At 38.8% G+C, this 13,865-nt stretch overlaps 1 protein-coding gene across 1 annotated transcript in view; it reads left to right on the forward strand.

Moving 5' to 3' along the window:
- Nucleotides 1-13,865, forward strand: part of LOC113092598 (kin of IRRE-like protein 3) — a 64,694-nt gene that overhangs the window by 17,484 nt on the left and 33,345 nt on the right. The window contains exons 4-6 of the mRNA XM_026258260.1: nt 256-405; nt 8,782-8,939; nt 12,293-12,443. Of these exons, the coding sequence (XP_026114045.1) occupies nt 256-405; nt 8,782-8,939; nt 12,293-12,443 (459 nt within the window). The remainder of the gene's footprint in view (nt 1-255; nt 406-8,781; nt 8,940-12,292; nt 12,444-13,865) is intronic.

Raw genomic sequence — 13,865 nt, forward strand, 5'->3', positions numbered from 1 at the left:
TGTTCCTTATTGTGCAGTGAAATATTGTTTCAGATTTTTGCATGCAGCTTCCATAGAATTTAATAGTACTACAGCACAAAGTGTAAAATGCAACAAAACATCGCAACAACAAACATAACGATTAAACTGGATCTTTAAGATAACAAATATGACTGGGGTAACTTATTGGCTTGAGGGCAGACATTTTATTGCTTGGAAAGCAGTTTTTTTCATGGTAATATTCTGTTTATGTTTCATTTCAACCTTGTGTTTCAGGTTACCCACGCTATGATGTGATTGGGGACCACAGCAAAGGAGAATATCACCTACTGATCCAGAGGACCGAACTGATCGATGACGGCAGCTTTGAGTGTCAAGCCATCCAGGCTGGTTCCAGATCTCGACCCGCTCGGCTCACTGTTCTGGGTCAGTGTCACCTACCAGAACCTTCCATAAAAGAGATGACAAACAGACACAAATAGATGGATAGATCTGCATTTCACTGTTTCGAGTTCTATGGTTCACTTTTTGCTTCTCTTTTTTAATTGAAGCCTTTATTGCATGAGTGCGGATAGATGGATTGATGGATGAACTGACGGACATTCAGACAAATCGATACATACTTTAACTAGAATAGCACTCGAGCAGTAAAGGAGTAAAAGAAAGCTAGGCCCAGAGAATGCGAAAGCATGAAAAAGCACTGCCTCTGCAATACTATGAATGTAGACAAGAACAAAGTCAATCTCTGAGTCAGATAAATGTGTGATATTCTGAAATCAGGGCTAATCAGCTTTAATAAGACACATTAGATATGTTTGCGATCGATAGAGGCCCTGACACAAATGCATTGCGTCAGCTTAGCTCTCAGGCAGCCCGACTCTGCCTGATTATCATTATCGATTTCTTTCTTTCCTTTGTTAAATCTATGATATATTCCAGAGGAATAAGTTCATTATGCCAGCCTTGGAGTAACAGCGTTTTAAACCAGTAATCTGAGTCTAGACGCTTAAAGCCGAGCGAAGATGCCTGCGATTCTAGGTCCATTAAAATGATTAATTATAGATGAGCGGCCGCTCATTTGTTTTTATTTTTTGCTGGTCCAGTGGCAGCAGAGACAAATCATCGTGCTCCCCAGGGCAGAGCCATTAGCCTGACATGTAATCCCACACAAACTGGCTTACTTCTGAAAAGTTGCATACAAAACCGCAAGCGGCTCCTGAGCGAGGTAATGAACCTCATGTAGGGACTCCGTCACCGTCAATCCCCTGTCACTTCTCTCCCTGGGGGGACGACGGCGCGTGACCGCAATCAGATGCAACGTTTGGTTCGTTCGCTCGCTTTCTCTATCTCTCTCCTGACAGCTGAGATCCAGAGTGGTCTTTGTAACCTGATTGGATGCCTGGCCTGTGAAGTCTCAAACCTATCTTTGTCACTTTTCAGAAAAATGTCTGTGGAGGCTTTATCCCGCCTTTGACTTTAAAGCCCGGTGTTTGGGCAAGAGTTCCGGGCTCCGATGCGATGCATTAATATGCCTTGGTCTCAAATCGTGCTATGCTGGTGTGTATCAGCCACTAAATGGTGTCTCCGGTCCCCTGCAGAGCCCTCATGCAAATTCAGAGCGAGTTTACGCTTTCTTTTATTCTCTTTCAAGAGGCACGGCTTCGCAATAAGGTTCTCAAACAATCAGTCTCAGTTTCACATCTGTGCTTCTGCAATTACACAAGTGCGAACTTGGCAGCGGGAGGGCGGCTGACCTGCCAGAGTGACATTTGAACTTTGAACATCCGTAGGAGAGTTGTGGGGTAACCCAGTTTGCTTTGTGGTGGCCAGGCTGCTGAATAAGACATGAGATGGGGTTGGTACACATTGCTGAAGAAGGACCCCTGAGGCTAATTAGATCCAAGGAATTCCCCTAAAGCCAAGGCGAGGAGCTGGAGAGAGAGAGCGAGAGCCGCGGCGCAACAACTCAGTGAACCGTGGGGAGAAACCCAAGCCACTTCCAAAGGTCACCATTGTTTAAAAAGAGCTACTGCAGTGTTTCTGTTAGCTCTCAGCATTTGTTCGGCTCATTGTCTTCGGAGTTAAAGAGCTTGTGAGATTTGGCTGCTTTCAGACTTAATTAGAGGCTTTCTTTCCTTCTTGATGCGATTTGATGCGAATGAAAACATGGCTTTGTGGAATAAAAGTGCAGTTTGTTCGATGTGTCAAACTGTCTTAAAGTCAACATACAAGAAAAGTTGACCCACTCACATTTCCTAGTCTTATTAGAAACAGTCTGTTGGTTATTTCAAAGAGAAAAGTTTGAAAATGACTTGCTCTCTTTCTCTGAATTGACTTGTCGCTCTTGGGTTTCAACACCTTCTTTCCAAACACCTCCTGTCTGGTATGTAGTACAAATTTCTCACTATACAAACAATTCACGTGGATAAACATGTGACAAGACACTTTTTTTAAAAAAACACCAACCCAAACCACGTCTTTCAACAACAGTGCAGATGTGCTAAAAGCCACAATACTCTCATTTTGAATCTAACGGTGCAGTCATGCCACATTAATTAGATCTACATGTGAACTTCTCAGACTAGAAGTAGGAAAAGCTAGTGGATTAAAGCTTTGTACAAAATTATATCCTTTGCCTTAAAGGGGTTAGTTCACCCAAAAATGAAAATTAGCTTGCGTTTTACTCACCCTTGAAGCGTCCTAGGTATATATGATTTTCTTCTCTCAGATTAATCCAGGTGGAGTTAATAATAAAAATTGTTCTGGTTGTTCAAAGCTCTAGCACTGCAGTCAGCCGGTGTTACGGTTGAACAGTACGTCAAATAAAGTCGTCAAATAAAGCATGTGCATTCACAATAAACAGGTTATGTAGTGAATGCATATGTTTTTGTAAGAAAAATATCCATATTTCAAACCTAATATACACTTTTCTCTCATACGCGGAAACCGTTCCATCAGATGTCTTCGTACGTCGGCTTTGCGTTGATTAGAGACGAATGAGTAGAGAGAACAAAACAAAACGGCGGCCACGAATTAGAAGGACAAACCAAGGATTTGGAAAGAAAAATTCTGGTATAAGAATACTGGTTTTCCTTCGCTAAAGTGAGCTTATAAGTAAAATAAGTTTGCTTCTATAAATAAACTCATAAACATAAAGAAAGTCATATACACATAGGATGTTCTGAGGGTGAGTAAAACACGAACAAATTTTCATTTTTGGGTGTACTAACCCTTTAGGAGCATGTTGAACAAGTCATGTTAACCTGTCCAAGAGGGAGACAAACATCAGTCCTAATGAGAGGAGCCGCCAATTACTTGTAGTCTTTCAAAACAAAGAGGCTGTTCAGTTCCTCCTCTTGTGGATAGGGCACCAGTCAGGGATCGTAACCCGATTCTCAGAAAACTAGAATGGAAAGATGCAGGTTGTCTTTTCCTCTTTTATTATAGGTTTCTCACCCATTCACAGCAAGCTAACTCACCCAGCCCTGTCCAAATACGTTCCCCGTCTCCTCATGTTAATGTCAGCACCAGCTTTGGCCGCAAAAAGGCACATCGCAGCCAGACTGGGAACAGAGAAAGCAAACAACACTGGGATGAAATTGAAAAAGTTCACGGATACCGGTCTTGACCCAAAAAACAACCAAATGCCATTGTTCCCATTTTTTTTTTAGCTGTCTCGGTTTTAAATGCAAGAATTATCATCTCAGTCTGCAAGTGCAGTTAGTGTTATGAATTTTTAAAAATGGATTGAAGTTTGCAACAGCTGGTCCTCATTTCAAATGTTGCACTTTGTTGAATAGGCATCAGGCATGCAGCAACATCTGCATATCTGAGAAATGTGAATTCACAGACAGGTACATCATGCCATTGTGTCACAGCAGAATAAAAATTCTCACTATTGTGACATAGGTGCAAATCTTCAGCTGAGATATACTGTATGCAGTGTCTAAGATTAACTTGCATGATGCCAAGTGTGATATACAATATGCTTTGGTAAGTAAATTCATTTGCCCATTTTAAATTTACATATTTGAAAGCGACATATATTTATTTAGGGTTCACATTTGATAATTTCTAGCTTTCCCTGGATAAAACACATGACATTGGTGTTGCTAGTGCCATGTTCTACTTTTTAGTAGACAGTTAGCTTTGGTCTGTGTATTTGAGTGGTTGAGCGGTGTTTCACAATGAGACATTTCACTATTTTTATTACTTACATCACACTTTCGTCTTCTTTCTGCAAATTGAATTATTACACTTATAGGTGGAGACAGGTGACTCTACTATGAGTGATTCATTTGAATCATTCACTCAACTGATTCATTCAAAACAAATGACGGTCTTTGTGAATGAATCATACACTTATCCAATTTGTTCATGAGCACAGAACACTTCAAGTCTTTATGATTGATTAATTGATTCAGCAAATTGCTCATGAATGGTGATGAACAAGTTATTGATTAATTGCCTTTTTGAGCGTTACTGATTTAATATTAAGATGTAATTATTCCTGTGATCAAAGCTGAATTTTCAGCAACATTACTCCAGTTTTAGTGTCACGTGATCCTTCAGAAATCATTCTAATATGCTGATTTGCTGCTCAAGAAACATTTCTTATTATCATCATCAGTACTGCTTAATATTTTTGTCGAACTGTGCAGTGCACTTTGCTTTTCGGGATTCTCTGATGTATAGAAAGTTCAAAAGAACACAATTCATATCAAACACAAATATTTCTGAATGCCTTTGCTGTCACGTTTGATAATTTTTTAATGCATTTTTGCTGAATATAAATATTACTTTCTTTCCCCTGAACAGTAGCGTATTTTACATCTAGATAGTACACGCAATATCAAACATACATACTATGTCTCTGAAAAGACATATTCAACGATTAATGTTTTAAAAGTTGTCCATTCATAGATATTGTCTATCCAGATGTAAACAACTGCACAATACATATACAAAGTCAATTAAGATCACATTGATATATCATAGAGAGTAACATGAAAAGAAAAAACTGCACTGCTCCTCCTGTACTGTAGATCTCCCATGGGATGTGGAGCGAGAGACACAGTTCTGATTAGACCAGAGCGCTGTTGATCGCTGGCCTGTTCAGGCCAAAGGGCTCTCTGGTGTGGGCCACCTGTCCATGCGTGTCATCTCTGTACATGCTGTACTGTTGTTTTGGGGAATCCTCCCAAGATTACTCCTGTTTCTGAGCATCAGACATCTCAGTGACATGCCTTCCCTCCCAGAGAAGCTTTTAAGGGAACTCGAGCAGAAGGAGTTGGATAAACCGTGCACTCTCAATACAGCTCGTGTGTCAATAATGGCACCCTGTAGTTAAAGCTCATCAAGCTGACATCTATTTATTTATTTATACTCTCTATTCATGTCATAACCAAAAAGCAAACATGCTGAACCTAAAGCGTAATTGAACTTTTAATATTCATCGCCTCCTCAATAGATCGAACTCAATACATGACAGCCTGTCTTTATTTAATAATTAAGACACATTCATGTGAAATGACAATACTAGTGTTAACTGAAATTGAGAAAATCTTAATGATAGTCAATTATCTGATGGATTGGCCAGCGCTTATGGTATCAAAAGAAACAGATCAGCATCTGTGGAGACCTGGAGAGATTTTTTTTTCTACAAAAGTTTGTGTATAAACGAAACAGTGCATCTTTAAAGTCTCACTTGAGGCTGTTTCAGTCAAACAAAGTGAACTATTCGCAGTTGAAAAACAGGCCCAAGGTCGGTCAGATGCTCTCGCATTGATAAGCTGACGGGAGAATGTAAGACAATGATTTCTATTACAAAACAAACAGATAGTTCAGTGCTGTAAGGCCGTTTGGGCACTGTGCTGTGTAGTCAACATTATTCCACAAAACTGACAAAAAAAAGTGCAGCGATAATGTTGTTGATAATGTGCAATTCAAGGTTGGTTAGTGCTTTATGTAATGCAGTTTCCATTAACTGTGTTAAAAAATATAGTCCTGGATTTAACATTTCCTGCCCTTGTGTTAACATTTAAACTTTTAAAAAATGCTATTTCACCTCGTTTATTCGATTCTAATTTGTTTTCTACAGTTCATTTGAAACTAAGTGCCCCCTTTGTTAACAAACTGGCCTTCAGCAGGAACTTTCAAAAGGTGAAACAGCACGCCGTCATTATCTGATCAACACGAGCGCGGTTTCAAACAACACCGAGGAATATTTCACTTCAAATGCTTTTATTCAAATAAATGTTTGTGTCCTGGTAACAAGATCACATCTGCTCCTGTTTAAAGGGCTTTTATGGCGAACCTCCGTGAGTATTTTTAGTTAATACACCTGAAAAAATAAAAACAAAAAAGGAGGGATAATTGCTAAAGGCTGTGTGCTGCTGTGTGGTACAACAACTGAACTCAGGATGAAAGTGATTAATCCACCGTGCTACCAATTCCTGTGAGAGAAAGATGGAGAGAGGGAATGAGAAAAGGGAGAGAGAGGGACATCTCCAGATGTAAGACCAAATCCAGGTTCATTATAAAATAGGTCACATTTCCCAGAATGCCCCTTCTCTCTTGTTTCCAAAATGAAATTGCTCCATTTTTCTCCTTCCACATGCTGAATGACTCGAGGTGTCTCAAGGGCCTGGTGTATCAAGAGGGCAGAGACAGAAGTAATTCCATCCTGGCTGTTCGTTAGGCTCCGTGTGAGAGTTTCTCCCCACTCTGAACAGCAATTACGGCGGGACGATAAATCCATCGTGTTGACCGGCTCAAGGCTTGAAAGTGCCGCACCAGGGCATATTTGCAAACATGGCGGTCGCGAGAAGGTTTAACATGGTTACGCCAGTCTCTGGCACTCGCAAGGAGAACATGAACCATCTGGGATCTGTGCCACACGGAGAGTCACAGGATGCCATCCAAAGCTGCTTAGAAATGGCAGTGTGTGAATTCACACCATTATATATTGGCACTTAGCTTTCTGGAATTCTGGGACTTGAACGTTGGACTGCAGTGCCAGCTCTCTCTCTCTCTAATTCAACCCCATCAATAACTGAAACTTGAGCAGACAGACTGATTGACTTAACTGTTGTGCTCATTTGCATACACTTAGCCTCTGGTCTATCAGTCCCGGAAAACAATCCCAGCATGCAATTGTAAGCTATGTTTGTATCACTTGAAAAAAAAAAAAACGAATGAGTTTGCTCTAAACAGGCAAAGCACTTAGGCGTTAAAACAAGCCGTTAAGAATGGCTTTGATGTCCAGATGGGGAAAGGAGTATGACACTGACTTTAATTGCTCCTGGAAATGAGAGTGGATTCTGAGTGGAAGTACTTTGAATTATCTGACGCTAATTTAAATGCAGCAAAGGGGTTTCATTCCAGTTTTCTATGACTGTTTTAGTGGTAAAACAAGAACCACTATAACTTTTACTCCTTTGCAGATCTATCTATCTCAACTTGTTCATCTAGGCTGCATTTATTGGACTAAATATAGTACAAATTGAATTATTGTTACATATTATTAAACTTAAAAAAAAAACTTCAGTACATGAATATATTTGAAAATATTATTTATTTTTGTGATGGAAAACATTTATAACATTATAATTTTAAATGATACTTTCATTTTTACGTTTACTTTTTTGCATCCTTGCTGAATAAAATATTTATATTCTTAAAAAAAAAAAAATCTTACTGACCCCAAACTTTTAAACATAATTGTGTATCTATTATATACTGTATTTATTTTTTGTTTACATAATTTTGATAACCTATTTATTATATCAGAGCTGCCTGTGTGGCTGCACACAGTTAAACAGATTTACTTTTCCATCACGACAAACCAAATCAGTTTTCTACTTTTCATTTTTCCTCGTTCCTTCTTTATCTCTCTCTTTCTCAAATCTCTCCCAATCTCTCTATTTTTCTCTCTCTCCAAAACCGTGCTGACAACTAGACATGGCTGTGGCCTTTATACACAGACGCAGAAGGGAAAAACTGTTCAGTCGTTCTGAAAACCGTATGATTTTTTTCAAGCCGGAGGGAGACTTGATTGGTTCCAGGGAAGAAACACCAGCTAACAAATCGCACAGGACTACGTGCTCTGAGATCGTCGCGTAGCGCCAGGGACAAGTCTCCACGGTCTGATGTGCTACACAGAAAGATCTGAAGAGAAGATATCCGGCGTCCTCCTTCAGAGACTTTACTTTCATGAAGAAACATGGTCAAAACCTCCCCTTTGCACCTTAAACTTCGCTGTTACCAAGGCATCTTGAAGTCCCCAGTTGCTCAAACTTGTGAGTGCCATCTGATTGGCTAGAAATCTCAGCGAGAGTATAAGCTGGCAGAAGTCTAATCAGAAAGATATGAGTAATGGGGTCTCAGCTTCCCTCTTAATGAAGCCAGCATCTCTGGGACGTCCCCCAACAACAACCACCCCCCAGTTGGCCCATTCTGGCACCTTCAAATAGTCCCTCCTCTTCTCACGTCTTACTGCCCTCTCTCTTTTTCCAGTGCTCTCTCTGGAGCGCTCAGGATGTAGCAGCTGCTTGTTGCCTTTGATTTAGACTTGCCCCAGATATGCTCCCTAATGAGCTGAGTGCCCAATCAATAATTTACCTGAGTCTGAGTGAGAAGCAGGCTGATCAGAGCTGTTTTTAAAAGAGAAGTGCAATCAGTGCTATTCAAAAAAAAACTGTTTTTTTGACTCATCCTTCCATTTCTCCCTTTCCCTCTCCTTCACTATGTGCCATTGTTTGTGAAACAAGAGGATAAACTTCTCTCTGATTTTATTTCCAGTTCCTCCCGATGACCCCGTGATAATCGGAGCACCTGTGGTGAGCTTGCGTGCAGGGAACTCGCTAAACCTCACCTGCCACGCCAACAACGCCAAACCAGCTGCCTCCATAATCTGGATCCGTAACGGAGAGGTACTAAACGGTGCGGCTTACACCAAGGTACGACAGATCCATGCTGCTGGCGATTATTGTAACAACAGGACAGAATACTGAAACATGATGGAACCAGGGAGTGTGTCTCAAAATCGTTTTTAGGCATCAGAAATGTGTTGTTAAATTTTCAATTGAATGCATCTGTAATGCCCGAAATAATTTTTGTTTCAAATTATACGTTCAAATCCATCTATAATGCCCCAGAAATGCTGTTTTGAACATTTTAGATTGTTTAAAAGAATATCTGATGCCCAAAAAATGCCGCATTGAAGTGTTTGGTTTCAAACGGAATAATCAGAAGTTCCATTTGCAACAGCTGAACGCTGTAATGCCCCCCCCCCAAAAAAATATTTTCCAACATTTTGATTTAGTTCAGATATACGTGTGACATCCAAAAGATGCCTGCAACATGCAAAAAGCTTTCCTCAAATGTTTCGACTCGGTTCAAAATGTACATGTGATGCCCAAAAAAGCTGTTTTAAAAGTTTAATGCGATTCAAACAGGCACTGATGCCCGAAACACGGTTTCATTTCAAATTGAATGATCAAGTAATCAAAAGATTTGTGAGTTCAAACATTTCCCAAGAACTGTCTTGAGTGTTTCATTTCAAATTGAATCATCTATCAAGCCCAAGATGTTGTTTTGAATGATTTAGATTCAGCTTGTGCATCTAATGCTCAAAAACGTCTGGAATTGTTTTTGATTCATTTCAAACTTTAATATAACGACGAAAAATGCTGTACCGAATATATATATATATATATATATATATATATATATATATATATATATATATATATATGAAAGTGAATGATCAAGTCTGTGATGCCCAAAAAATGTGTATAAATTGTCTTATATTTAGTTTGAACATTTAGATGCTCCTATTCTAAATTTACAGTTCATTTTTCCTTCAAACATGATGATTGAACCATGACTTGAATGTGCCTATGACCAAGAATTCACATTTTAGTGTTTAAACATACATACATTCCCCAAGAATAGTGTTTAAAAATATTTCAATTCTATTTGAACATTCAACTGCCTCTACGACACCCAAAAATGCTGTCTAGGTGAATAACTGTGTAGGTTTTGAGACACAGCCTGTAATTTTTTTTTTTTTTTTTGCCTACAGTTGATATTTTCAACATTACCCCTCTTTCACGTGTCAAAAAAAAGAGTCTCTCATGAAATTCTGCACTCCCGCCTGACTGCGTGTCCTCGAAACGCTCAGCTCTGTCAAATTAATGACAAGTGAGGACTAATTTTTAATTTAATCCTTGGGGCAAAGTGAAGCTGTAATGCAGTGCTTTAAATATGTCATAATGGAAAGACATTCCAGCACTCCATTATAAATGTGTTCCTCAGCAATTTGCTCAGTTTGTCAGTTTTAGGGAGAAAATTGAGAGAGCAGGAAATGTGTTTAAAGGGCCGCTCGTACTATGATTGGAGAGCATAATCTGCTCATTTTGAGTACGCTGAACCCCTCAGTAGCCACCGGAGAGAGTCCCTTCATTAATTAACCAGATCTAATTTAGACACAAGCAAACTAGACAGGTTACCGCTTTTTTTTTTTTTTTTCCAACAGAAGTACAGCTCTCAAATCTGTTCTACACTTGGGAGACTCTTTTAATCCTTCTGAAATCAAGTGCCTTCATGAGACGGATAAAACAAAGCTATACACATCTCAAAAGTCATGCCAGTGTAAACTGGATATTTGATGTTGTTTTAATGAAAACAGGAGTCTTATAAACCACTGATTCTGTGCTGGGACAGAACATCCTGCAGAACTGAGCAGAGGAATGTACAGAGGAATTACTTTGGATTAATCTGTTAAACATGTTCAGAGGTGCTGGTTCAACCTCCTGCTTCTTCCGTTTTCACAGTAAATGTGGGTTTTTCCTTGCCGCAACTTAGTGTGTCAACACGATTAAGGATGAATTTAGATCACAGGATGGTTTCCCACTGACTTTCAGTTTTATGTATTGAATCGTCACCACAGACAGACAGAAAATCAACAGTGCTGACAAAATATCCATAATGCATTTAATCACACACTCATTCAATGAGCTGATTTGTTATTTTAGTATCACTATAGGATAATAATCAGAAATTCCATTTATTTACTTACATCTGTTAATTTGAAAAATATTTTTAGAAAAAGTCTCTTATTTGATCAAAAATCTAGTAAAATCAGTAATATTGTGAAATTTTACTACAATTTAATATAACGGTTTTATGTTTTAGTATATTACTAAAATGTAATTTCTACCTTTGGTGACAAAACTAAATTTTCTGTAGCCATTATTCCAGTTTTCAGTGTCACCATGATCCTTAAAATAAAAATTTTATATGTTAATATAGTGTTCAAGGAGCATTTATTAATATTATCACAATCAGCAATGTTCATATTTATGTATATATTTATATTTGAATATATATTTCGATCTACATGAGCATTGATTGACAGGTGGTCCGTGTCATTTTATAATACTGATAAAATGAACAGCAGTTGAAATTTGAAGAAAGTGTAAAAACACTGAAGCTTCCAACTCTAATCTGTTTCAGAGTGGAAATGTTGTTGTTTTCCCAACAAATGGCAGGTGAAAGTGTGGGAATGCTCTGTCTCATCTCTCACAAATCAGTGAACAATTCTAATGTCTGTATTTTTTGGATCAAGTTTAACTCAATTTTGTGCCCAAAACTTTGATTTATAACTGAACACAGTGAATGTCTAATGACTCAAGAGCCTCGTCTCATCATAACACAATTACCTTTTAGAAAAAATGTCAGATGATAAAAGCGCAAGAGATTAGAATTTTTCATTTTTCTCCAGGAATCGAGCTCCACTCTGAACACTCTTTATTGTGTTATTTGATTAATTCTGTGAGAGAATCTGTTATAGCTGCGAGGCTGACGGTTGTTTTAGATGAAGTCAATATCCTTCAAATATCTGTACCAATTTTTTAATAATCTTTCCTCAATAAACACCGTTCCAAACACAGAGCGCAAAAGTGCAGGTAATATCGCCGTGAATAAGCTGCTTTGTGACTGACATATGAAGTGTGTCACTTCCAATGAAAGATTGCTCAATACAGAGCTAGTCTGATAACAAAGCAAACGTTTCATGTTCATTTGGTACTCGAGACTCAAGAGTTGTTGGGTAAATGGTTTGTTCTGAGACTTCCAACAGAGAGGAGCTGATTGCATGTCCGCAATCTGTTTTTGACCTACACTTAAGAGGAATCCCAAGGATAGATAGCTTGTTTTTTATACTTCTTTTCTGTGAATATCATTAACCATCTGCAAAATGCTGCCCCATGACACTTTAAATCCTCCCAATGTTTGTGTTTTCACGCAGACACTGTTGCGCGACGGCAGACGAGAAAGCACGGTCAGCACGCTCCACATTTCTGCCTCGAACATCGAGAATGGCCAACAGATCACCTGCCGTGCTTCCAACAAAGTGGCACCCAACGGCAAGGAGGCCACGGTCACCATCGACATCCAACGTGAGTGAATCTTCCAACAACTGCACTTCTGTTCAAACACAATTAGCGCCAGACATGCTCAAGCTCACGTTCCTCTTCCAAATCCTGTGACCTGCATTCTGTTCTGAGCCTTTCTTGTGTTTTCCTGTCTGTGTGGATAAATTATTCACATGTGAGAATCCGCTATGTGCTGTCCTATTTTTCTTTATCCAAACAGCCGTTGTGTATGCTATGCATGCAATCTGATGTCTGAGCACATGTCGTACTCCGCTCCACAGACACACAAGACTTGACACAATTTTAGTTGTTCCTTGTTTTTTTGTCTTGGAGATGCAGTTGTGAAAGTGACAGTTTGTCTGTATGCTGCATACAGGGACGTTTCTAATCTTTAAGCCGGTTGTTGTGGACATAAGTGCTAATTGTTAGTTTTAAATGTCAGAAGAATTGAACAAGACCATATCCTTCTTTTGTATACAGGCGTTTCATTTATGTTTATTTATAGCAGTCATAAGCTTCGCTGTCAAAAGTGTATCTTAAAGCGCTAAAATGAAAAGCCTTAACTAATTCAGCGCGAAGATTAGCTTTTGATGAAATATTTCTGACAATGTATGCATAGGGAACAAAGGCGTTCTTTCAGCTCTCTCAAGTGTTGAAAGATATTAAGTCTGACTAATAAAGCATAAAATATATCATATTGAAAGTTCCACAAGTTCTGACAGCTCCTTTCTTCACGTCCGTAAACTCTGTTTTATTGCCCAGAAGGAATGCACCTCAGCACAATGGAGCTCAAATTCTGAATTGAAAGCATAAAACGGTAAACGTTTGTGGTTTTTTTGCTCCTCCAGACTCGGCCTAAATCGTTTTGTCATGCAAAACAATAGAAGAGTTTTACTGTAAGCTTCTTTCCTCCCTGGATTGCACATGCGCCCCTGATTGGTCGGTTTTGATGATGTTGCCACTGTGAGGGCCAGTGAAATCCTTTGTTTAATTAATCAGGATTGGAGAATGTCAAACCAGCCAGGGCTGAGTTTCCCAAAAGCTTCGTAAGCCTAAGACGTTTGTAAAAACGATCGTATGACTGATCTTAATATTAAGGTCTGTTTCCCAAAAGCATCATAACTTAAGTAGCACTTGAAAATCATCGTAGATCTACGGGTGCTCTGGAGTAATCGTGAATCCCTAAGTGCATTGTAAGAAGACAGATTTATGCAGTCCCCTGCAGAACAATCAGCAGATTACACCTTTAACTTGATTCAAGTGTAATGTGATTATAATATAAGGATTTGATTATGCTTCATTGTACACTTTATGACTCGTTTTCTTTACTTTTGTATTAATCTATAAATGAAATAATTAAAAAGGGCAGAAAAAATAGAAATACACATTTAAATGAAATGAAATAAACGAATAAAAGAAGTAATGTAGGAAAGGCTTCAAAAAATG

The sequence above is a fragment of the Carassius auratus genome, unplaced genomic scaffold (genome assembly GCF_003368295.1).
Source record: "Carassius auratus strain Wakin unplaced genomic scaffold, ASM336829v1 scaf_tig00214664, whole genome shotgun sequence".
In the NCBI taxonomy this organism is placed as follows: domain Eukaryota; kingdom Metazoa; phylum Chordata; class Actinopteri; order Cypriniformes; family Cyprinidae; genus Carassius; species Carassius auratus.